At 46.1% G+C, this 24564-nt stretch overlaps 3 protein-coding genes across 13 annotated transcripts; all 3 read left to right on the top strand.

Annotated features, from left to right (window-relative positions):
• The first annotated feature begins 268 nt into the window (after nt 1–268).
• inavab (innate immunity activator b) lies at nt 269–16266 on the top strand. Of its 9 annotated transcripts, none has more exons than XM_030375578.1 (11): nt 269–583; nt 5435–5624; nt 6878–6898; nt 7039–7178; nt 8871–8993; nt 9867–10101; nt 10862–10915; nt 11091–11520; nt 12351–12506; nt 12625–14194; nt 15029–16266. In XM_030375578.1, the coding sequence occupies exons 2-11, from the start codon at nt 5570–5572 to the stop codon at nt 15119–15121; spliced, it is 2877 nt and encodes a 958-aa protein (XP_030231438.1). In that variant the 5' UTR covers nt 269–583; nt 5435–5569; the 3' UTR covers nt 15122–16266. The 9 variants fall into 9 exon arrangements, with proteins under 9 accessions (XP_030231438.1, XP_030231442.1, XP_030231439.1 ...); XM_030375579.1 differs by lacking the exon at nt 269–583 and adding an exon at nt 3589–3690 and having other exon boundaries at nt 9870–10101; XM_030375580.1 differs by lacking the exon at nt 269–583 and adding an exon at nt 3589–3690 and having other exon boundaries at nt 12354–12506.
• A 255-nt stretch (nt 16267–16521) lies between these two features.
• On the top strand, nt 16522–21777 carry adipor1a (adiponectin receptor 1a). 3 transcript variants are annotated; one of them, XM_030373747.1, is made up of 8 exons: nt 16522–16792; nt 17327–17531; nt 17622–17735; nt 18240–18411; nt 18615–18801; nt 19239–19426; nt 19770–19963; nt 20166–21777. In XM_030373747.1, exons 2-8 carry the CDS (start codon nt 17388–17390, stop codon nt 20292–20294), a joined length of 1128 nt encoding a protein of 375 aa, XP_030229607.1. In that variant the 5' UTR covers nt 16522–16792; nt 17327–17387; the 3' UTR covers nt 20295–21777. The 3 variants fall into 3 exon arrangements, with proteins under 3 accessions (XP_030229607.1, XP_030229608.1, XP_030229609.1); XM_030373748.1 differs by having other exon boundaries at nt 16549–16844; XM_030373749.1 differs by having other exon boundaries at nt 16575–16651.
• A 636-nt stretch (nt 21778–22413) lies between these two features.
• Nucleotides 22414–24118, top strand: rabif (RAB interacting factor). The gene is made up of 4 exons (XM_030373750.1): nt 22414–22690; nt 22784–22871; nt 22967–23127; nt 23506–24118. Exons 3-4 carry the CDS (start codon nt 22975–22977, stop codon nt 23746–23748), a joined length of 396 nt encoding a protein of 131 aa, XP_030229610.1. The 5' UTR covers nt 22414–22690; nt 22784–22871; nt 22967–22974; the 3' UTR covers nt 23749–24118.
• The last annotated feature ends 446 nt before the right edge of the window (nt 24119–24564 follow it).

Genomic DNA, 24564 nt, shown 5'->3' with positions numbered 1-24564 from the left:
CTACACCTCCACCCTGTTATAGTCTACACCTCCACCCTGTTATAGTCTACACCTCCACCCTGTTATAGGTCTACACCTCCACCCTGTTATAGTCTACACCTCCACCCTGTTATAGTCTACACCTCCACCCTGTTATAGGTCTACACCTCCACCCTGTTATAGGTCTACACCTCCACCCTGTTATAGTCTACACCTCCACCCTGTTTGAGGTCTACACCTCCCCACCACCACGCAAGACGCCCTCGACGTGCTGCTTGCCCAGTACTGTGGCATCTCAGCCCGGGACCAGACCTCCAGTCCTCAACATCCAGGCTCTCCGCTCCCAGGCGAGGTATGCTGGGCTAACCTTGCCCAAACTCGATTTAATTTAAAAATAAGCGCTTTTATACTTTATTCATCTTTCATACTTTACGCCTCCACTGAAAAGTAAAAGCCAGTCCAGCGAATTCGTGCTCTGCGTTCTTAACTCCGGTCCGAGCCGCCAGTAAAACCCGAGCTGGACTTCAACACTCCGGGATCCGGAGCAGCTTGGACCAGAAGAGGCTAGTAGCTCCTCGGAGGGCTAGGTAGCAGATTGTTTAAGGTAAGTGCAAAACTACTCACTCCTAGGGGTTTTGGAGGTCTGCAGTTATGAGCAGATATGCATTGTTAACATGCGGTGCAGAGACTCTTCCTGCAGTCTGTTTGCAACGGAGTTTGAAAAAGTTTCCAGTCCGCCCAGTTAGCGGAGAGCAGAGATTCACTGAATGACCATCAGCATGCTGGGTAACCAGAGCCATGCTCCCATCTGTGCCTATACTACGGTTTCTGTATATACTGGTTTTGTTAACGTTTTGTGTGAAGTTTTAAGGACACTTGATCATCATTGTCTCGCAGTAGACTTGTGTTTTTGGCCGGTTTACTGGTTGTCCCATCACATGTACATGAAGTTTAGATATTTACTGTGCCAGTGATCAGCGTCTCAATGCCGTCTCCAGCAAGGGAAGTTAAGGGGTGGCAAAGTTATTGTTGTCCAACATCCTCTTTGACTGTTTACATTGAGCCCATGTTATTGTTGTTTCAGGATCGGTTGTAACAAACAGGCTTGTCTGTTAGAAACAAGGAGACAGACAGTTCCCAACCTATGTTGGGAAACTATTTCATCACAACAACTATTATCATCCAGCAGTATGTACTTTGCTGAACTACAGAGCTTTTTAAAAATGAGTCTTTTGAGCTTATGCTGCAAGTCAAAAGACTTGAAGCATCTCAATCTCACCCAGGGATATGATCTTATTATGGACCTCCAAAAACGGATTTAGTTTTTCTACTACTTTGTACTATAAAAGTTGTCACTTATCATCATTACGTAAAAAGCATTGCATCACAAGATAGACCAGCTAATTGGACATAATGAAAGTGTTTACTCTCTGCACCCTTGCATATATGTAATGTCAGCTAGTTGTCTTACTTACTCCTACGTGCCTTCTACAAAATGTTTTCTTATAGTTGAAAGCGTTTAATGCATTCGGTGTATGCATTTTCTTTAATGCATTGGTCACAAACACATTGGTCGCTCTGCAAATGATGCATTGTTCTAGAAGATAAACAGGCCTTATATATCAGCTGCAGGCTGGTAACCCGCCGGTCTGTCCGTCTGTCTGTGGAGACAGCGGCCCGCTCGTGGTAGACTGCGCTCCAGGAATATTTAAAGAATGTTTTCCCAGTCATTTTAATGCATTTGCAATGCCCTCCGTCTCTTCGGGGTTCCTGGTTTGCATAAGCCAACCTTGACGGCCACAAACTAAAGCTACTTTCTAATGCAGTCGCTAGACTCCATACTGGAGCCCCTTTCTTCCCAGAAGATTAGGTGGTGCGGGGCCAGCCTCCTAGGTGACGGAGCAGGCGCGGTGTTCCTGCTGTGAAGCAGGGTGGGGACACATTCCATAACGCTACTCCCCCGCCGACATGCTATTTTGATTCTTCAGCGAAATCGCCTCCCCACAATACACGCAACACATTTATCACATGCAAGCCTTTCTGGGTGGCTGTACCTTCTCCCTCAGGCACACTTACACACGTGTATGCAGGAGTCCTCTCTGTGTCCAACCTTTAGGAACAATCCATGGTTCGTAGTCGTGGCCAGATTTGTGCCTTTTGCATACCTCACGAGACAATGGGATTAGTGAAGTAGTCAGAGGGTTCCATAGAGTCTAGAGAGGGTTCCATAGAGTCTAGAGAGGGTTCCATAGAGTCTAGACAGGGTTCCATAGAGTCTAGAGGGGGTTCCACACAGTCTAGAGAGCCATCTTCCTCCATCTTATGGTTCTGCGTGAGCCTATTTATAATGTTCACCGTTTTGGCCGAAGCATATTTGTGGAGGTCAAAGTTTGTTTGTTGACTCGCGATTCCTAAATAAAATTAGGCTGATTTAGAGAAATAAAATCCCCATCAGGTGTTTCTATAGAAAATGTTATGCAAGACCAACTCTTCATGAGTGTTGTGTTTAACCTTTTCTGTAGTAACCCAACCGGGTGAAACACAATGAGGGTCCGATCAGCCTTAGTGCATGCTGAAACCCGTTCATGTTGTCAGATGAACCCAGCACTCATTATGAGCGGGCTTCCACCGGCCTGGATCTGGAGCTGAGCGAGGAGAAGTCAGTCCTCCAGAGTGTGTGTGCGGCCGGCCCTCGCTCTGGTGCCATGTCACCCGAGATGTGTCTGGGAATCACGGGGGCCTTGTTGTGAGGGTCTTGAGCGCAGACATTCCTGGAAAGCCGGAATGAATACGAGGATTCCCAGTGAATGCGAGCGAGGCGCCGGGCCGAGCAGGTGCGGACGCCGCGAATTGTGCGGACGCCACATGACGGCGTGGCCGCGGTATTGGTGAAATGGACGGCCGTGCTTCTGCACATTTCAAACGGCGGGTGTAAAAAATGATGTGCTTTGATCGTAACGGAACTGGGGTCCGGGATGGGTCGTTCCACGATTGAGTTTCCAGTTCACTAAAAGGTCACTTGTTGAAGTCCAGGAGATGGCAGTAGATTTTGCGTTGCATATTCTGTTGACAGTTGATTGGCTGAGCAGCTGCAGAAAGAGGGAACGGAATACAAGCTTCCTTTTGTCTTGGGCTTGTAAAATGAAGAAGATTGACCTACGACCTGGGGTGGGGGGGGGATGACTAGCGACGACTAGGTGACTAGCGAGTCAGTGCCATTAGGATTGAGTGGTTGTTGATAGTTTGAGATACACCTGGTATCAAGGAAATCAACTCACAGATTGCAGTAGCTCTGGTTGTTATCTGCTCCTCAATATTCAGTAGCACCGGGCTGGTAAACACGTATTAACCTCACAGTGTGAGATGCTTTCCCTGCTCTGGCTCATGGGTGCGATTGGCATACTTATCATTCAAGTACCCCTGTTTCAGTCGCTAATGGCGCCGCCAAGCAATTCCTGCGGTTTCACATTTCAGCGCACTAGGGAGTGAAATGAAATGTGTCATTATCTTGGTTAATGTTGACAGTGTTTCATGCTCAAACACAACAGCTGAGCTATTTGAGATTGACCCAGGGCCACTCCTAGTGGGCGAGTCACCAGAGTAGGTGAGTCTCCCGACATCCTCCCACAACGCACACTCACACTCTATGCTAGGCAGGACTGAGCCAGGAGGCTGTATCTATGGTGCTCTGACTCTACCCTTCTCTTTAATGTAAGTGCCTCTTGTTTAGGTATTCCATGGGTTAACCTAACTGGTGTGTGTGTGTGTGTGTGTGTGTGTCTGTTTTCATGGGGGTAGAGGCAGTGGGTTTGGGTTCGAGCTGCCATTAGCTCACTGTCTGCATTGTATGCAAAGCATCGGAGGATCTGAGGGAATCAGTGAGTGAGTCTAAGTGGGTTCGCTCATGTTGATCAATCACAGCTCATAGGCAAGTGCTTTTGGGCGCTTCATACAGTTGTTCATAAAGTGATTTGAGAAACCGCGGCGTTAACAATAAGTACATTTCTATCTGAAAACATTTGTATCTGACTCACTGTCACATGTCTTTAAAGTATTAGTGTTTTTTAAGTATTTGTGTACTTTTAGTTTTGTTTTTTAATGGAAGTGACCCCAGTGTAAATGTGTTTTTTATAATCACTATTTACTCTTTTTAGTTTACAGAATCAAAAATCATAAGTTATACTGGCTTCACAAGCTAAAAGGAACATCTCATAGATAATAGAAAATACATTTTGGCATTTGAATGAATCACTGCTTCCTTTAAAATCTGGTTAGTTAATTAGTTAGACTTGACTTTTAGAATATACAATTGATTCCGCCGTATGAATGGAGAGGGGGGGAGCGAAGGAATCTCCCAAACAATGAGCCTAGACGCTCAGTCTGAGCCCTCCACACAGACCCACGGAGGGAGGCGGTTAATAATCAACCCGCCGTTCCTCAAGTCTATTTTCCCCTGAGCTGCGTCTCACGCATCGTAGCAGTCAGGTGGTTATCGCTGCCGCTGAGATAGCGGCGCTCGGGTGATGTCAGAGTTTCAGGGCAAGTAGCCACAGGAAACCGCTCAGACTGTAAGGAGTGACGGGCGTGTGTACTCACTCCTGGGTAGACTATGACCTAAACCGCTCACCCCACCCACAGGGTGACGGTGGCTGGACACCAGTCATCGTTGGATCAATCCGCACAGACATGACCTGAACTCTTTAGAGATTTTTTTTTTTTGCATTTTTATGCTTTATTATAGAGTGATCGATAGGAAGGTGTGGGAAATCGAGGGGAGGACATGCAGCAAAGGACCACGGGACGGATTCAAACTCAGGTCGTCGCGACCAGCGCTGAGCCTATATTACGGCATTTAGCTAGACGCTTTTATCCAAAGCGACTTACATCGGTTAATACACACATTGACACACCGACGGCAGAGTCAACCATGCAAGGCGACAGCCAGCTCGTCAGGAGCAGTTAGGGTTATAAGTGTCTTGCTCAGGGACACATCAACACTCAGCTAGGAGGAGCTGGGGATCGAACTAGCAACCTTTCGGTTACGAGACAACTGGTCTACCTCCTGAGCTAAGCCGACCCCAAGACGGTACGTGCTCTAACCTGTGAGCCACCGGGGCGCCCCCTGACATGACCAGAACTCTGATACAGTTATACTCACAGAGCATCAAACAGGACAACCAGGAGGAAGAAGAAGCTATGTTGGTTCTGTGTTGTTGATCCTTGGGAATGTTGTTTTGACACGTGTGGGCCCGGGGTCAAAAGGCATTGGGTTTGACGTGTGGGCCTTTTGCCTGTGGTGATACAAACCTCCCTGCTCCATTTTATTCACTCTGCCCGCAGGACGGGGGCCGTAAATCAGTTGGAGCCGGTAGATCCAAAGGGTTGCATTAAGCAAATCATTCACAAAGGAAGAGCGCTAAAAATAAGGACTCTGGCTCTTCTCATTGGTTCCCAGGCATGCGGTGCCGGTAGACGAACCAACCGTGACTCTGGGAAACCGGGAGCTGTCCTTTGTAGCCCCCGACGGGGCATGGTGAGGCGGGCCAGAAGCCTGCGTCTCCTCCCCTGACCGGCCAGGACACCCCCCACCATGGAGGGGAACGGGGAGATGAGCGACACGGACAGTGGCATCATCCTCCACTCCGGTAAGACCTCTGAACCCACTGCCACGGTCGTGTTCCTTCATGGATTAGCCTCGTCACCTTCCACTGCGACTCAAGGCCGGAGCTGAGGCGGCCTTGACTGTATCCATTTTTTTCGTTTTTGAGGGAGGATGTTTTCAGCACATGAATAAAAATGTTACTTATTAAAGCAACATGCACACTTTTGCTCGGTCACTCGCTCGCTCGCTCACTCACTAACACACTTTTTCCATGTGCTTGGAGAAACCGTCCGTATGGCATTTCCATATCAGTATTGTGTTAATAATATTGACATGAATATTATCTTTATTGGCCACACGTCCGCTCCTCACAGCCAGTCCTGTCTCTGACCCTGGTAGTCATCTGGGACACTGGGGAGCCGGTGATTCTATGGCTGTCAGAGGGAGGAAAGCGGTCATGTGAGAGCTCTAGCTGGGCAGGGCCTTAGTGGAGATGCGCGTAGCCCATTGTGACCCTAACAAATGGTATTTGTTGCTTATTCTGAATGTGTCTTTGTGCGTTGAAGTAAACAATAACTCTAGAGACCTGCCAATGAATGCACCCTGACACGTCAGGGAGAATGGAATCCTGAGTAAATGTAACAAGTGCTTAATACTTTTTTCACTGCCATGGCATTCCTGGGATGCATATGTTTGACCAATCGGTATGGAATTGGTTTATATTTACCAGCAACAGCAACCTCTTAATGATCTCCAGTCAGAAGCCGTGGTTAGTTTTTTGAGGGACCTCTGCTGAATGGATTTTGGGTCAGACTTTGATCCCAGGACGATTAGTATAGACTGGATATTTGACAAGGGAGAGCCTCATTGATCAATACTAGCATTTATGTGTCCTTTTCTTAAGCTGTCCAGCTCATCGACCTGCCTTCCATAATGAGGAATTACCCTTTGAGCAAGGCATTTGTCCAGACGGGTTTCTGTTTGTCTGTCACACCTTTGTTCCTGGCAGGGTGATGGCAGAACCAGTAGAGGTGGAACCTCATATAATGGTGTCTTAAATCTGATAATCCAAACGTCATTAGTCATCGGAGACGGCCAGCTTCAGCCAGACGCATGACCTTAGAGAAGCGGTTTACTGCAAGAGGAAATGAAACCAGGCGATTTATAACTTAACTTGAGCCATCGCATTGCTTCAACATTTATTTTTAGGTTGTCATCCATTAATAAACATTTTCCAAAAAGTCACCCAAAAGATTTGACTAAAATACTTCTTCTTTCACTTTTTCAACCATTTAGTTTTCAGAACGAAACCAACTGGTGAGACTCATTCAATAAGCACATTCTCACACCCCCATTCGGCCCTGATTAAAAGTTCCTTCCTCCTCATCATCATCATCATCACCATCATCATGTGATGAAGTCCTCCCGTTCTGACGTCCTGCGGTTGCCCCTTCCAGGTTCCGACAGCCCCACCACCACCACCACCACCAAGGATGTGACCACCCACACCCGGGCCATGAAGCTGAAGCACCAGTCACTCCAGGGGCGGCTGCAGCTCTGCCTTCAGGAGCTCAAGAAGCTGTGCATCCGAGAGGCCGTGAGTAAACCTGTTAGTCCGCCGCGCTGGGCAGAGTGAGACGTAAGGCAGATTGGATACAGTTAGTGGGTTTGATCTGCTCGTCCTAAACGGTTGCACAGGATGTACAGTCATCAGGCAAGCTGATACACATTCAAGGGCTGTGGGCCATACTAAAGCCTTCTCCTGTGGACTGTGGAGAGAGAGAAGTGTAATTGATATTCTCCCACACGCACAAACTCTTCCTTGTATTGCTTACAGATGGAGGAAGTAATTGCACTGAATGAAAGGGTTTTGTTTCTTTATAGGAAGGATCTTTAAGTCTTTCTCTGCCTTTTTTTGAAAAGCCTTGCGTCTGTCTCTTTGGTATTTCCTGGACAAGCCCCCACTCCCAATATCTCTCATTTAGATCAGTGAGATAGTGAAAGTTACATTTAATCCTTAAAAAAACAATCACTGACGGGCTACTGAATACAATTCTCAGGGAAGTTTGTTCTAAATTCACCATGCATATATACTTGCAAACATATGAGTGAAGAATCCGGCTTACATCAGCTCAAACAAATCAAATAACCTCAGGTGCCTCATCTGCAGCACCTCAGCTATGCGAAGACCCTCGTTCCGCCCCGGGGACTTCTGGGTTCCGTTTTAGTGGCTGAGGAGGAGAAAACCTCTGGCACTGCGCTGGGGTGTCAACGGCGCGGGGGTGGGGCGGTCCTGTCCGGACACGCCGACCAGCTAATGGAAGGATCTCATGACAAATGCTCCGGTGACGGGGATGAAGGGAGACCGTGAGCAACACTTCCCCTGGAGCGTGCCTCACAGCCTGGGGGGTTTTGAAGACTCCACTCGAATGAAAACTGAATTAAACGCGGTAGTGCAATACGTGCATCCGTGGGGGTTTGTTTCGGTGTCGCGGTATGTCCTGTTACATAGCAATGGGAGCCCTGGAACATAGCTTGTGAAAGGTGATACTCGCAGCGATATTGTGCAACAGATCCCTCAAATATCTGGTATGCCTCGACACGTCTTGAATAGGATTCTTCAGATTGAAGATATTCCAACGGTTCGATTTCTATCTCTCGTCTCTCCGTCTCCAAGTCAGTGACGACTATGGGAGACAACTACCTGGCCAGGGCCGTTCATATGATCTTACGCAACAGAACAGAGGTACAGCTACGTGGGCTCCTGGAGCCTTGTTTGGAATACAAAGGCTGTCGGCCGGCTGATCTCAGAGCACGTGTGCACCATGGAGGAGAGGAACCGAAATCAGGGCTGGATTCACTTCTCGGCGTAGACTGTGAGGACCCTTAACCAGGGGCCACAACACACCGGCCAAATCCCCTAGGTGTATCCATCTATTTAAATGGTCAATTGACTTTCTAACGGCGCCTTTCTAACCAGTGGCCGCTCAAAGCGCTTCACAATATTGCATTCAACATTCATCCATTCATGGCCACATGCAAACACGTCGACGTCGGTGTCCACCACGTAAAGGCGACCGCCAGCTCGTCGGCGGCCGTTAGGGTGAGGGGTCTCGCTCAGAGACACCTCAACACTCAGCTAGGAGGAGCCGGGGATCAAACTAGCAGCCTACCGGTTACCAGCCAGTCCGCCTCTAACTCCTGGTCCCCATGCCGCACACACAAACACTGTTGGGATGAAGTTCCGGTTGAATAATGAGCGGCGTTGTGTCGACCTGTTACCTGTTAGGAGCTGACGGGCGAGCTGTCGGCAGACTACCCCCTGTCTCATGGAGAGTCGCCCCCCAAGGTCCGACGGCGGATCGGAGCCTCGTTTCAGTTGGACGTGCAAAGCATCCCCAGCGGACAGGAGGTAAAGGTCCCCTTCAGCCCCAGAGACTAACCCTATCCACACCATGTTACCACCACTATCCACAACATGTTACCATCACTATCCACACCATGTTACCACCACTATCCACACCATGTTACCACCACTATCCACAACATGTTACCATCACTATCCACAACATGTTACCATCACTATCCACACCATGTTATCATCACTATCCACACCATGTTACCACCACTATCCACAACATGTTACCATCACTATCCACACCATGTTACCATCACTATCCACAACATGTTACCATCACTATCCACACCATGTTACCATCACTATCCACACCATGTTATCATCACTATCCACAACATGTTACCATCACTATCCACAACATGTTACCAACCCTATCCACAACATGTTACCATCACTATCTACAACATGTTACCATCACTATCTACAACATGTTACCATCACTATCCACAACATGTTACCATCACTATCCACAACATGTTACCATCACTATCCACACCATGTTACCATCACTATCCACACCATGTTATCATCACTATCCACACCATGTTACCACCACTATCCACCTCATGTTACCATCACTATCCACACCATGTTATCATCACTATCCACACCATGTTACCAGCACTATCCACAACATGTTACCATCACTATCCACAACATGTTACCAACCCTATCCACAACATGTTACCATCACTATCTACAACATGTTACCATCACTATCTACAACATGTTACCATCACTATCTACAACATGTTAACATCACTATCCACAACCTGTTACCATCACTATCTACAACATGTTACCATCACTATCCACACCATGACACCACCACAATGTGCTGCTGATGCGTGTGTCTGGCCCTGGCAGCAGGTCTCCCCTCTGAGCCTGGTGGACTCGGAGCTGGCCCTGCAGCTGAAGATCTACGAGGCGGCGCGGCGGCTGTGCCGAGAGGAGCACCAGAACAAGGCGGTGAGGAAGAGCCGGCTGCAGCAGTGCAAGCGGGAGGAGAAGAGGGTGAAGGAGCTGCAGGAGACGGCCTTCCGGCTCCGCCTCCAACATGGCCGCTCCTCACCGCTGCCTGCTTTCAATGTTCCCCTCCAAGGTAGGAGTTCGAACCCCCCCTGCAGGGCACAATCAAACATGTTTTAAAGTGCCTTTTAAGATCGACTTCAACAATCAAACATGTTTTAAAGTGCCCTTAAGAATGACTTTAACAATCAAACATGTTTTAAAGTGCCCTTAAGAATGACTTTAACAATCAAACATGTTTTAAAGTGCCCTTAAGAATGACTTTAACAATCAAACATGTTTTAAAGTGCCCTTAAGAATGACTTTAACAATCAAACATGTTTTAAAGTGCCTTTAAGATCGACTTCAACAATCAAACATGTTTTAAAGTGCCTTTAAGATCGACTTTAACAATCAAACATGTTTTAAAGTGTCCTTAAGATTGACTTTTACAATCAAACATGTTTTAAAGTGCCTTTAAGATCGACTTCAACAATCAAACATGTTTTAAAGTGCCCTTAAGATCGACTTTAACAATCAAACATGTTCTAAAGTGCCCTTCAGATTGACTTTTTGGAATACACTCTATTCACATTTGAAATTTGCATCAAAAGAAAGCAAACATGTTTTTTACATTTTGGTTTTACCGATTTTAGAAAAAATTTTGAAAAATATTCCCTGGAACTATTTAGGTTATTTTATTTAGGTTCTTTAATTGTATGTATTTATTTCTGTAGGCTATATTATTTTAGATACTTCATTGCTTCAAATGATTAGATAAATGTCCTGAAAAATCTTTTTGAGTCTTTTAAATCTGTGCCAGTGTTATTGAAACAAAGTATTCTGCTTTCCAGAGCTCGGGAATTCAGACGACAGTTCTCTGTCGGATTCGCCGCTCCTTGATGAAGGTATGATTTCGACGAGCTCATTTTGATATCAGTACCACATGTTGTCCCTTCGGATTCTGTCCGCGCTGCAGTGAACATGAAACGGTTGGAAGTTTTTTAAGTTTTTGTGCCGTGGGGTTCGACCCACGTTGATGTGGTGGTCGTCGTGGTAACGTCGTTGTCGTCCTTCCCGTAGAGGTGCTCCCTCCTCCGCTGCCGTCCTCGGGACCTCCGGGTCAGGAGCAGGACCCCCTCCCTCAGTCCTTCCACGCGTCGTCTCCCCCCTCCAGCGCCAACTCCTCCCTCGTGTCCTTCCCCATGGCCACGCAGCCTCGCACGCCGCCGGTCAAACGCACGCCGAGCCAGCTCACGCCCATCCGACGCACCCTGAGCCACCACACGCAAATCAGGCGCACCCCCAGCCTGCTCAGCCCCAGCCAGCTCCCTCCGGGCCTGCTCACGCCCGGGAGAGCCGGCTCCCCGGGGCTGGACTCCATGCTGAGCTTCTCCTCCAACCCCGAGTCTGAGGCCCCGCCCATTCAGCCCTCCCCCTGGTCGGAGTCCAGCCTGGACCAGCCCTTCCAGAAGACCAAGAAGAACCGCTCCAGCACGAAGAGCGCGGCCAGGTACCAAGGCTCCTCGGCTCACTGGCTCCCTCTGCTGGTCATTCGTGTTCTAGTGTTTTTTTTGTTTTTTTTTGGTCTGGTGTTTACTTTACTCTTTATGTCGATTTTAAGGAAAGTACTAGAGCTGTCAAGCGATTAAAATATTTAATCGTGATTAATCGCATTAATGTCATAGTTAACTCTAATTAATCGCGATTAATCACAAATTCTTTTTCTATGCTAAATATCCCTTGATTTTTTTGTCCCATAATTCTTCTCATTTTAATTCTCTTATCAACATGGTGAAGTGCATCGGCTTGCCTTGTGCAAATGATTTTTAATGATAACAACATTGGCATATACACTGATCAAAACAGGACGATACAAAAAAAGAGCCTATAGTGCAATTAAACGACTGCTTTGAACAAATGTCATTTGAACATAGCAGTCAGGCTACTGCTTCTTTGTTTTGAGCCAAAGGAAAAAAAAAAAAAAAAAAGTTTTTTTTTTTTTTTTTTTATAAAATAATTGCGTTAATCGCGCGATAAAAAATTTAACGCCGTTAAATTTGGTTTGCGTTAACGCCGTTAATAACGCGTTTAACTGACAGCTCTAGAAAGTACACATTATATATACGCTATAAAATGCACTTCACATTTTATTCTAATTATTTTAGATACTATGGTTCTTAATTGTCATCGAAAATGTATCCAGGAGGATGAGATGATACTTTATTTCTCAGAGACCGGTGGTTCAGGCGTGCTGTGCGCCATGCCTTGTGTCACCCTTGATGAGATCCCCTCTCCGTCACACCCTCACTAAGCTCTTCTTCTCCCTCCTGGGTGGTCTAGTAGCCCCGCCTCCAGCCAGGTCCTCCCGCCCCTGGAAGCCTGCCTTGGAAACCCCAGCCTGCCACAGCAGCTGGCCCAGCTGCAGCTGTGTGACCGCCTGGCCAATGGCAGCCCTACTAATCCGGAGCCACGCCTCCATCGACACCTCTCCCTCAGGTAGGGTCCACAGCCATGACCCCACGACCCCATCGACCCCATGACCCCACCAGCTACACATATTTAAACTCCAAATGTGCTAAATGTTTAAAAAATCAACTCCTGCCTTTCTTCACAGGATCTCCAACCCTGAAGCTCCCCTGGAGGAGAGAAGAGGTCGCCCGCGATCTGCCAGGAGACGCCTGACGGACTGCTCTGTCACAACGCCAGACACTGCTGGGGGGAACCCTGCCGACCAGTATGGCTCACCACAGAACCCTGCATACCAGTATGGTTCACCACAGAACCCTGCATACCAGTATGGTTCCCCACAGAACCCTGAAGACCAGTATGGAACACCAGATAACCCTGCTGACCAGTGTGGAACACCAGAGAACCCTGCCGACCAGTATGGTTCCCAACAGAACCCTGCGGACCAGTATGGTTCCCCACAGAACCCTGCCGACCAGTATGAACCCATAGAACCAGAGACCGCGGGAGGGAGTCCTGCAAGCCACTATGGAACTCCGGAGAACGCCGGGGAGAACCCTGTGAACCAGTATGGATCCACAGTCCCAGAGTCCACTCGGGGGTACCCTGAAGGACTCTATGGACCCCCAGAGAACCTTACAGACCGCTATGGCCCCCCAGAGACCACTAGGAACCCTGAAGGACAATATGGACCACCAGAGACCATGAGGTACCCTCCAGGCCATTATGGACCACCAGAGAGCACAAGGGGGTACCCTCAAGGCCACTATGGACCCCCAGAGACCACTAGGTACCCTCAAGGCCACTATGGACCCCCAGAGAGCACAAGGGGGTACCCTCAAGGCCACTATGGACCCCCAGAGACCACTAGGTACCCTCAAGGCCACTATGGACCCCCAGAGAGCACAAGGGGGTACCCTCAAGGCCACTATGGACCCCCAGAGAGCACAAGGGGGTACCCTCAAGGCCACTATGGACCCCCAGAGACCACTAGGTACGCTCCAGGCCACTATGGACCCCCAGAGACCAGTAGGTACCCTCTAGGCCACTATGGACCCCCAGAGACCACTAGGGGGTACCCTCCAGGCCACTATGGACCCCCAGAGACCCCCAGGGGGTACCCCCCCTTCCGTGGAAACCAGGCGAACTCTGAGGACGGCTACTCGGACCACTGCTCCACCCCGCGGTCGGGCTCCGTCTGCCAGGAGCCGCAGAGGGACTTCCCCAGAGCCAGACCCTTCCAGCACCCGGGCCCCCAAGGCGTGCCCGGCGTGCATGCCTTCCAGGGGTCCGGCCTCTACCACCAGGGCCCCCCCCGCTACCAGTCTGGTCCCAGCTCCAACCCCCACCACTACCCCGGGGACGTGGCGTACGCCCGGAACCTGGACCTGTCCCGGGGGTACCACGGCCCCCAGGCCGCTCCCAACAACAGACGGGACTACATGTACGCCGAGGCCCCCTCTGTGACGGGCCCCCGGCGGGCCCCCCAGGAGGGGAGGCTCGCCCGCACCCCGTCGCTGTGGGAGCCCCAGCGCTACCGGTCCGACGGGGGCCCCCGCCCCCGCGTGCTGGTGGACGACCAGCTCAAGTCCTGGCACCACCGGAACCAGCTCAGAGCGCCGCGTCCCCGCTCCCTGGACCGGCAGGGGGCGGTCCGCGTGAAGGCGGTACCGGACTGGGGGTCCCCCCTCGCCCACAATCAAAGGTATCAGGAGCAGGTCAGGAGAGAACCCACTAATGGAGGAAAGAGGATTGAATGAGTAGATGAATAATGATTGACTGAATATATGAAAGATGATTGAATGAATGCATGAAAGATGATTAGATGAATGATGATTGAATGAGTAGATGAATGATGATTGACTGAATATATGAAAGATGATTGAATGAATATATGAAAGATGATTGAATGAATATATGAAAGATGATTGAAAGAATAGATGAAAGATGGTTGATTGAATATATGTGCGATGGTTGAATGAATAGATGAAAAATGATTGAATGCGTAGATGAATTATGATTGAATGAGTAGATGAATGATGATTGAATGAGTAGATGAATGATGATTGAATGAGTAGATGAATGATGATTGAATAAGCTAGATCAGTGGTTCTCAAACTGATTCTACTAGTGTACCGTACCTCCTAAGATATTTTATCAGCTGAGTACCCTCTTCACCGGCACAAAAAAATGTTGGGAGTAAATTAATAAAATGAACATAAATAATGTATGTATGTTATATTTGGCTCTGTAAACATGAACATTAAAAGTAGTGAGAAACATGGACCTGTTCTTCATGCAACTGTTGGCTAATTACTCCCCTAATTTCTCCTCTGTTGGCTAACTTCTCTCTAATCTCTTTTGTCTAGCTTCCAAGAATGAATTATTATTTTTATTTATTTCCCCCCTTCAGTACTCCAAAGTACCCCCATTTTAGAACCACTGAGCTAGGTGATACAATTACATTTTGTTTTATATCCAACAAGATAAGTAATGTTAAGATTGAAACGTATTAAAAAGCAGATTCTAATTGCCGTGCATCTGATCAATAGGTCCTGAAACCCCAAGCCCAGCAGTGGCCCCTGGACGAGGGGCCCCGACGCTGGCTCGCAGAGGACTTCTCGAGGGCTGTCAGTCAGGTCTGAGGGCCCACGCGGGACCCCCACGGTGTTCGCAGACCAGGAGAGAAGACGCTTCCTATGCGCTGAGCTGTGGGAGTCCGGGCATGATGTAGTCGCTGTTTATTTTTTTTTCTACATGACGTTTCAGATGATTTGACTTCCTAACAATCGTAATTCCTGGGGAATGAAACCTGACAGATGGATAGTTGATCTGCCGAAGGCCTTAGGGCAATGCCTGCTTCTCCATGGTAACTAGTTGTAGTTTATTATAGGTATGTCATAGCATACAGAATGCGTGTAATATAATCACTGAAAATATGAAATTTAGATAATGTGACTTAACAATCATGGCAATCAAATGTTTAGTTGTTCTTTATTCCATTCCTAAACTAACTCGGTAGAGCGATGTTATTGTGGTCTGATATTATTATCCTACATGACTGATAGCAGAGATACTCACATTCACTTTTGGAATATTTCTACACCAAAATCAAGTCATTTATATTAATATTGACCGCAAACACTTTAGGTAAAATTAAAGAAATGGAAGGTATAATCAGTATAATATGAATTCTGCCCCTCGCATTTTGGGTCCTTGGTTCATGCATCCAAACCGTGGAAATCTTCCCAACATACTAGTTCAATAAATCTGCATGGATCTTTATAGTGAAAATACAATGCATGGTATGAAATTATTTCACCTCCCGATGAAGCCTGATAAAGAATAAGATATGCAGATTGAGAATCTGTAAAAAAAAACTTTACGAAGACTTCACAGACACTAAGGGTTTAGACAAGGTACATTCTGTGAGTGGATGTTTGACATGACCATGACCGAACGACATGTGTCTTCCAGAATGCTATTTATTCCTTAATTTATTAGGATTCACACCACTGGACCCGTCAATGTTTTAAACGTACATAAATACATTGAGCTGAATGTAAAAGACTGTAACCAGAATTTACAATCTCTGATGAGTACAGTGTATATAGGTGTAAAAAAAGAAAATACATTGTTACCTTATTAATGCTTCTTTACTTGTGTTTTTATAAGTTGTATTTATTTTGTTGCTGTAGGAGTTTAGAGATGATGCTAGAAAAGTAGTTTTTATATATTTACCGTGTTGTAAAAAAATATCAATAAAATGAAACCGTGGCACAATGTTTAACTATGTTTATTTAATTGACTTTATAAACGAGTATTTCATAGATAAAAGCTGAATCCATCTTATTTCACCGACACGCACAAACCATGATCCACAACAGCAAATTAAGGAGGTGGAAATACATAATGTAGCCATTTAAAACATACTAATACGACAAGGAAGAGACATTAAAACGTAAAAAAAATGGATGATTGTACATTGTATTGCAAAAAGTGCGTCGTATAGCTCTTATTTTGTCATGTGTCGATAGTCTCCTCCCAGCTGTGGACCACGGGACTCTTACTTTGATACGCGTCGCTCTCATCTTCGCGGAAGCGTTCTCACTTCCGCAAAGATCCTATTTCGTTATTGATAATTCATGTACCTGGTGTGTACGCTACCTTATCAGGTAACAACTGCCCTTTAGCACACTTCCATCCGTCTACGTGAACGCGTTTGGGTGAACTAGAAATGTTTAGTAGTGCGCCGGGTTCCTAAAGATTGAGATCTGCGCGCCCCTCCGTCGGCTGCAGGACAGGCTAGCTGCGAGGTAACGAGGCTAGCACCACATCAAATAACACGGACAACACATTCACCGACGGGTGAGATCAGACGTACCACAACGTGTGGTATCTATAGAGCACGTCAACAAAGTGATGACATTAAAGCAAAAAGTGATCGAAGGAGCCGACAGTCTCCAGTGAGGAAGGTGCGACAACAACCCGTCCCGTGTTATTGTCGTACCTTGTTCACTGGAAAGTGCTCCTTTGATCACTTTCTGGTTTATTGGCATCACTTTTTGGTTTATTGGCATAAATTTCTGTTTTATTATCATAACTCTCCGGTTTATTGTAATTTGCAGCTATTTGTCAAACTATTCCATACATATTTTTATTGCAAGCCTATCTAGTTAACACATTCAAATGCATCAGCTTTGCTGGTGGTTTTGATTTGAACTATCCACTAGAGTCAAGATCAGGAAAGGCATCACCGGCTGTTTTATTTATAGCCCGTTTAATTTTGTCATTTTTCTTTTTTAATCAGCTTTCACTGATCCCTGCTTGTTTGTTTACGGCTCTGGCAGAAGTCGTCCAGGACCGCCCGGCGGAATACAGGCTCTGAATAAGTCATCAGGCAGCCTTCCTATGTCAGGCCGAAACGGATCTGCCAGCGATGCAGACTGCCGGATCTCAGAGGACTCCCAGGTCCCCGACGTGGCTCTGATGGAGCTGGGACCGCTGCTAGAGGAAGGGGGAAGACCCACGGGTTCTAAAGGCCTGCACACCGAGGTGAGACCCGGCTAGAGTGTGTCCACGACTGTTTACAGAAAATACAAATGCGATCGGCCCGGGTGTCATGGTTCTCGGTGTGTGTTGAAGGGGGCGGCCATGCTGGGCGAGGATGACGAGGACGACGACGAGGTGGGAGAGGTGCTCACCTTGCCTCTCCAGGCGCACCATGCCATGGAGAAGATGGAGGAGTTCGTTCACAAAGTAATGACCGAGTGCTTTTGCAGTTAACAACAGTTTGATATACATCTATTGATGCACTTAGACACATCATCAGGGATGGAACGATGGGTCATTGGGTGTGTCGGGTCTTTCAACATCATACACCCGTAGCTCACCCCTAATAACAAATGTCAATCTTAAATGTATTTGATACACTATTAGAAACACCACCAATGCACTGAAATGTACTCTTGTTAAGTCGGGTCGGTTTTTGTGATTCATAAAGGACGTTGGGGAGTGAACCAGATGTCAGGCTGTTAAACTAGGCTGGCCTGTTTTAGATTTAAGAAGATAAAGATTAACTTTATTGTCCCACAAGGTGAAGGCTGTGGTTTGACTTTTGCCCGTGCTGCGGCCTTAAAAGACGGGCGTCGCTATGAATGAACTCTGACTCACCTGCTCACCTGTTGTCTCGGCTGACTGGTGAAACGGTCTGATTGTTTACTACCTTGAGGAGCTCTGTGACTAACGACCGGCGTTCCTCAGGTCTGGGAGGGCCGCTGGAGGGTCATCCCCTTCCACGTGCTCCCGGAGTGGCTGAAGGACAACGACTACCTCTTGCACGGACACAGACCGCCCATGCCCTCGTTCCGCGCCTGCTTCGGCAGCATCTTCAGAATTCACACAGAGACCGGCAACATCTGGACCCACTTAGTGGGTGAGTCTGACCCGTGTGTTGTCATGGGCTCATGTAAAGGGCCGCTCTTTGAACAGCAGGATGGATCTTCTAGAACTCGGTGCCCTGTTGAAGCAGAGCATTTAGGCACATATCGGACCCAACTGCTGATGGGTTAAAGGATCTATCTCCATGTGCATGAGTGTTGTTAGAGCAGCGGTGATGAAGTGGTTTGTGACCTGCAGGGCTGATCATGTTCATCTGCCTGGGGACGCTGACCCTGCTGAGACCCAACGTGTACTTCATGGCCCCGCTGCAAGAGAAGGTGGTGTTCGGGATGTTCTTCCTGGGCGCCGTCCTGTGTCTCAGCTTCTCCTGGCTCTTCCACACCGTGTACTGCCACTCCGAGAAAGTGTCTCGCACCTTCTCCAAGTACGTTTCGCAGCTACCTGTGTTTCTACGCGGCTTTGCATGTTTTTTGCACAGCTCTGTGTGTTTTTACAAAGCTCTTTGTGATTTTACACAGCTCTCTGGTTTTTGACACAGTTCTTTGTGATTTTACATAGCTCTGTTTTTTTACACTGATTTGGGGTTTTTTACAAAGCTATGTGGGTTTTCACAAAGCTTTGGTTTTTTTTACAAGGCTCTCTGTGTTTTTACAAAGCTCTCTGTGTTTTTACAAAGCTCTCTGTGTTTTTACCCAGCTCCTGTTATCACAACACATTTCTGTTCTTTGAATTCAAGTTGCTGCCTATTTATTCAATGTACACATGTGTTAGCAGAGTAGAATGACATTACAGACATTTACATGTTGGACAGGCCCAGTAAACGACTGTGTTCTTTACGTTCTTTACCTCCTGTCTCCTCAGACTGGACTACTCGGGCATCGCTCTGCTCATCATGGGCTCCTTCGTGCCGTGGCTCTACTACTCCTTCTACTGCTCCCCCCAGCCCCGCCTCATCTACCTCACCATCGTGTGCGTCCTGGGCATCGCCGCCATCATCGTGGCCCAGTGGGACCGCTTCTCCACACCTCGTCACAGGCCCACCAGAGCAGGTACCCCCTTTACGCATCCGCTCACCTGGGGAATGATTAACGACGGCTAAACATGGAGTGGGACTTTTGATGAGAGTCAGGCGTCAAACATTTGTAGTTATAACTAGAACCAGCATAATTTATGCATAAAGCATGTATTATATAATATGATCTTATAGTATTCCTTTGCCTTAGTCCAATGGTAATGTTTTGAAAAAAAAATGGCTTTTATTAAAAAAAGAAGATTTTTATTTTCCATATAGGAGTGAAACATTTGTAATTATCGTTGAGTTTGTTTTTTGTCAGTGTGTGCGCTTTGGGGTAACCTCTAAATCTTTGGCTGCGTGTCGTCCCCCTCCCCCAGGCGTGTTCATGGGCTTGGGGCTCAGCGGCATCGTGCCAACCATGCACTTTACCATCGAGGAGGGCTTCGTGAAGGCCACCACGGTGGGCCAGATGGGCTGGTTCTACCTGATGGGAGCCATGTACATCACTGGGGCAGGGCTGTACGCAGCCAGGATCCCGGAGCGCTACTTCCCCGGGAAGTGTGACATCTGGGTACGTTTGTAATGTAAAGTGTGTGTGTGTGTGTGTGTGTGTGTGAGTGTGAGTGTGTGTGAGAGAGAGAGAGAGATCTTTCAAATGCTTTTATCCAATTATATATTTTTTTGATGATACAAGATAATCATGTATTATGCTTTTAATTTGTGCTCCAAGCGCAGGGGAAGTGTGTTCTAAGCCAGCTCTGTTCTCTCCACAGTTTCACTCCCATCAGATATTCCATGTTCTGGTGGTGGCGGCCGCCTGCGTCCACTTCTACGGGGTCTCCAACCTCCAAGAGTTCCGCTACGGCCTGGAGGGGGGATGCACAGATGACACCCTACTGTAGAGCGCCGTCTTGGTTTGTCTCGATGCTCGAAACACGCCCGGATGTTTAAAAAATACATGCTGCTGGATTTCAAAATGTTCACCTTGCACCATTCTGTACACATGATTTGCTCCCATCCTGTGTGGGTTTTCTGGTCGTTTGTCCTGTTCTGTTTCGACACCTTTCTTTGCCCCCTTTGAGTAAATGGACACGACCTAAACAGGGTAACCCCAACCAGATGTTTTAATTATTACGGAGCTTTAAGCTCTATAAGTTTAGACCCACCAAATGGGTTGACCCCATCATGATATTTTCCTCGTTGGTGGACACTTGTGTACTCTACTTATTTACTGGATTTAAGTTCTCCTTTTCAATCCTACAATGTAGACTGTGGTAAATGCACACGGATGCAACATGAGTTGTTGAACAGTGAATATGCAAACCGCATAATCATGCTCACACTGTAAACCATTCCTGTTCTTTTGTTTGTGTCAGTGTCCAACCCTGCTGGGCTCCTCTGCACACACCAAGTTCTTTCTATTTGGGGCCTATATAATTGTCTGGGAGTGTCTTGGTAGGGTGCAACGCTTTTGTTATTTGACTTAAGATGTGTAGCTCTCCACTAAACCCCCCCACCCCGGCCCGTCCATCTCCCGAGGGGAACTGAACCGAATGCAATCAGCTTAAAGTGCTCATCAGACAGATTGAATTAAATGTATTCAGAAAATGTTTTTTCAAAACCCTCTCCGATACAATCTCCAACATATATACATGGGATACTTTACGATGTGGGTTTCCTTCATCGCTCGACTTTTATACTGACATTTTTAGAATTTCCTTTACATGTTGCTGGGCTAGAGACATTTTTTAGGTAATTCACATTACGATCATAATTGTTTATTGTTTTGCAACTACATGCAAAATGTTTAAAGCTTCCAAGAAAATACGATATAGAACTCAATGGGAAAAATGACTGATTATCAGGAATATAGGCTACGCACAAAGGAAACCACTGAATAGGTCAACTTAAATCTTCAGCGTGATCCATTCAGATTCTATTACTCAAATGCAATTTTAGGTGTTCATATTTACTGCACCTTTTATAAATTATTCAAGCATTAAATTCACTGTATGGGATTATCCATGTGGTATGTATAATATAATCTTATAGTATTCCTTTGCCTTAGTCCAATGGTAATGTTTTGAAATAAAATGGCCTATCTCACATTAAGGGAGCTTCTAGGATTTTGATTTTATTTCCTTTTCTTTTCCATATATCCAGTAAAATGATAATCAAACTTAGAACTCCATTGATAGGTTGTATCAACTGCTGTTTGCTAAGACTCCTTTTTTAGGTCAATCTTGAGCTTTATTACAATGACTAAAATGTGTGTTCGTGTCTTTGTGTAATGTTCTGTGTAGAAAGTTGGATGATTATCATGCATTTCACTGAAATGTAAACATAATAAATATTTATTGATGGGAAAACCTGTCAATTCTTTAATTTGTTGGTCATTTATTTGTATCACTCTTTTCTTGTATGTTCTGTTTATGCAGATACTTATTGGTGTCAAAAGTTTATTTTATATCTGCATCATTTAAAGAATGATTTTTTTAGAGGGCTTTGTGTTGTACTTATCGCTGTTAACAATATAAATGTGGTAATTACATATCAATTTGCAAACTGGAGCATTGAAGGCTTGCACTTTTATGTCTCCTCAGTATTACTAGTTATTAAGCAGCCGTTTTAATACAAAGAAACTTGAGGTGAAATCATAGACAGGTAATTAAGGAGCTGGTAGAGGTTGGACAGTAAAGAGACCGGTCATTGAGGAGCAGGTAGGGGTTAGACAGGTCATTAAGGAGCAGGTGGGGGTGAGACAGTACAGAGACCGGACATTAAGAAGCAGGTAGGGGTTAGACAGTACAGATGCAGGACATTTTGGAATAGGGGTTTAGTACATGTAGAGTAGAGTAGACTGACTATGGGGACAAAACAAGTAGATTAGTCATTGCCGTTTGGGCTAGTTTATAATCATCATTTTAAAGTATGCAAAATATGATATTTCATAAGAGCCAACACATTATTGTGTGTGTAGGTCAGGTTGTTGACTTTGAGTCAGGGCACATTGCGTAATCAATGTCTGTAGCATGAATGGAAAGTAGGAACCTTTCAGTGTCGTCTTGTTTCCGGACGAGTTTATTTAGCTAGCGCTACAGCTAGCAACCTCAGATCCCAGCCCTTGTTTAGCATAATTTATCTTAAAACATTTTATACGCATTAATCTAACCTTGGACATTTTATTGACATCGAATCTTTTGGCCTGCTTCCTTCGCGACACTCACAATATTCTAAGATGTCCAACCTGACGTGGCATTAGCTAAAGAACGAGCCAGCATCACTCATCAGAGCGGTTGTGAGTCCTCGTATGATCACTGACCAGAGACTCTTACATATATCACATAATATATACATAATACATAAGTTATATATATTTGTTTATATATAGGGATCTGCCTCGACGCGCCGTCTTGTCGACAGCCAGCTCCTCGTATCATTCTTCCCGGAGATCATTATTCCCCTGTGAGCTCTCTGGGGTGAGTCTCGAAGTGGAGCTCCTTGTTTATGGGTTATAATAAAATACAACAGGAGCTAAATAGACTGTCAATTGGTGAAATGTGCATTTTGTCAGGTGTCGAGATGGACAAAGAGGAATCCAGCGTGGAGTCCAAGGAGTGTTGTACTCGCTCTGAGCTGGTGTCTGAGGATGGGAAGAACCTCAAGTCGGTTCTGTGTCAGCGCTGCGGGTCCAAGGTCCTTTGTCCAGGAATGGCCGTTTATTCGGAGAAAGAGGTACTGTTATCCCATTGCAACATTCAACACGTTATCACATGGTCTGAAATTGTTTTAATGTTTAATGCCCTGTATCAGCAGCCTTTACCAAATCAAAGAACTGTGCACTTCTGTCCACACAATACAATGCACCCTCCTTCAATTAAATGCATATTTTTCTCACTTTTAGGAATGAATTCTTGCCTGTTTTATCTTGTTTGAGGTTTAAACTGTACCGACAGAAATATATTGTTTCTTTCTTATGACAAATTTACATATCGTAAGTTGCTTTGGTTAAAAGCGTCTGCCAAATACTTTGAATGTAAATGTAAGTATGGATTAACAAAATATCCCTCTGAGGCCTACTAAGGATTTATATTGCTGTGCCCTCCTCTTCAGCTGTTCCTGCCCCCCATGAGGAACAAGAAGGCCCCGAGTCTGACGGAGGGCTCCGGGGACAACCTCTCAGCACACTGGCTGGTGGACGACATGTACACGTTCGAGAACGTGGGCTTCACCAACGACGTAGGACGCATCAAATATCTCATCTGTGCAGATTGTGAGATCGGACCCATCGGTTGGCATTGTTTGGATGACAAAAAGAGTTATTATGTTGCAGTGGAAAGGGTTGATCATGCCTAGTCTGATTTGGAGACAGCCTGTACCCCCAACCGCGGTTTGAACAACAGCCCAGTTCCCGTTCACTTCTACCGACATGCCCTGGTCCATTACTTTACTGCCCTCTGCTGTGGCCTATCAAGAGTGATGTGCTTAACTTCCTATAAAGTATTCAATGCGGCAAGTGGTAACTTGCATTTGAAATTGTGGATGGATAATTGGATGGTTGAATATCCACAGCCAATCATGTCGTGTTGAACTCCAAACCTCTGAATAATCCTCGTTATGTTTATATTATGTTTTTTAACCTTTCAAAACTATAAAGTGACGAATGCAACACAGAAGAAAATGTAACACTATGCTGCAATTAAAATTCTATCAAAAGCCCTGATTATTTTGGTTTCCGTAGACCCTGTTTGCATTGATGTGTTCACAGTTGAAGTAAGTGGTTATACTTGCGTTTTCGTATTTCCGTGTTACGTTAGCTCATCTTACAACACGCAATGTCTTCTGATTGAATTAATACAATCTTATTCATTAAATCAGCACATCGCCTGTCAGTGTTGAGCCTTGAATAGGGATAATTACTTTCTGGCAACCGATTACATCCCCACACACTAGGCTAAAGAGATGGCTCCTGTTTTATATGACTTTTATTACATCTTATTGTACAACAGTAACAGTAAAATAAGGCTTGGTTCCTCAACAGCCACATTGAGGCAACAATACAAGATAAAGTAAATAAAGATAAGTAAAAACAAAAATATTTTTAAAATCAGTAAAAATAATCGGGCAAAGCAACCAATGAGCAACTGGTTCGACCATCAAACATTAGTTGCT

The sequence above is a fragment of the Gadus morhua genome, chromosome 13, assembly GCF_902167405.1.
Source record: "Gadus morhua chromosome 13, gadMor3.0, whole genome shotgun sequence".
Taxonomy (NCBI): domain Eukaryota; kingdom Metazoa; phylum Chordata; class Actinopteri; order Gadiformes; family Gadidae; genus Gadus; species Gadus morhua.
This window is presented reverse-complemented; position numbering and strand designations above follow the sequence as displayed.

Bases quoted from the DNA above. Each gene is read 5' to 3' on its own strand.
- inavab (XM_030375578.1), top strand. From the start codon at position 5,570: ATGGAGGGGAACGGGGAGATGAGCGACACGGACAGTGGCATCATCCTC. The intron at 5,625-6,877 runs GTAAGACCTCTG...TCAACCATTTAG, and splicing joins TGGCATCATCCTCCACTCCG to TTTTCAGAACGAAACCAACT. The intron at 11,521-12,350 runs GTACCAAGGCTC...TGGGTGGTCTAG, and splicing joins AGCACGAAGAGCGCGGCCAG to TAGCCCCGCCTCCAGCCAGG.
- adipor1a (XM_030373747.1), top strand. From the start codon at position 17,388: ATGTCAGGCCGAAACGGATCTGCCAGCGATGCAGACTGCCGGATCTCA. The intron at 18,802-19,238 runs GTACGTTTCGCA...CTGTCTCCTCAG, and splicing joins GTGTCTCGCACCTTCTCCAA to ACTGGACTACTCGGGCATCG. The intron at 19,964-20,165 runs GTACGTTTGTAA...TTCTCTCCACAG, and splicing joins CCGGGAAGTGTGACATCTGG to TTTCACTCCCATCAGATATT.
- rabif (XM_030373750.1), top strand. From the start codon at position 22,975: ATGGACAAAGAGGAATCCAGCGTGGAGTCCAAGGAGTGTTGTACTCGC. The intron at 23,128-23,505 runs GTACTGTTATCC...CCTCCTCTTCAG, and splicing joins CCGTTTATTCGGAGAAAGAG to CTGTTCCTGCCCCCCATGAG.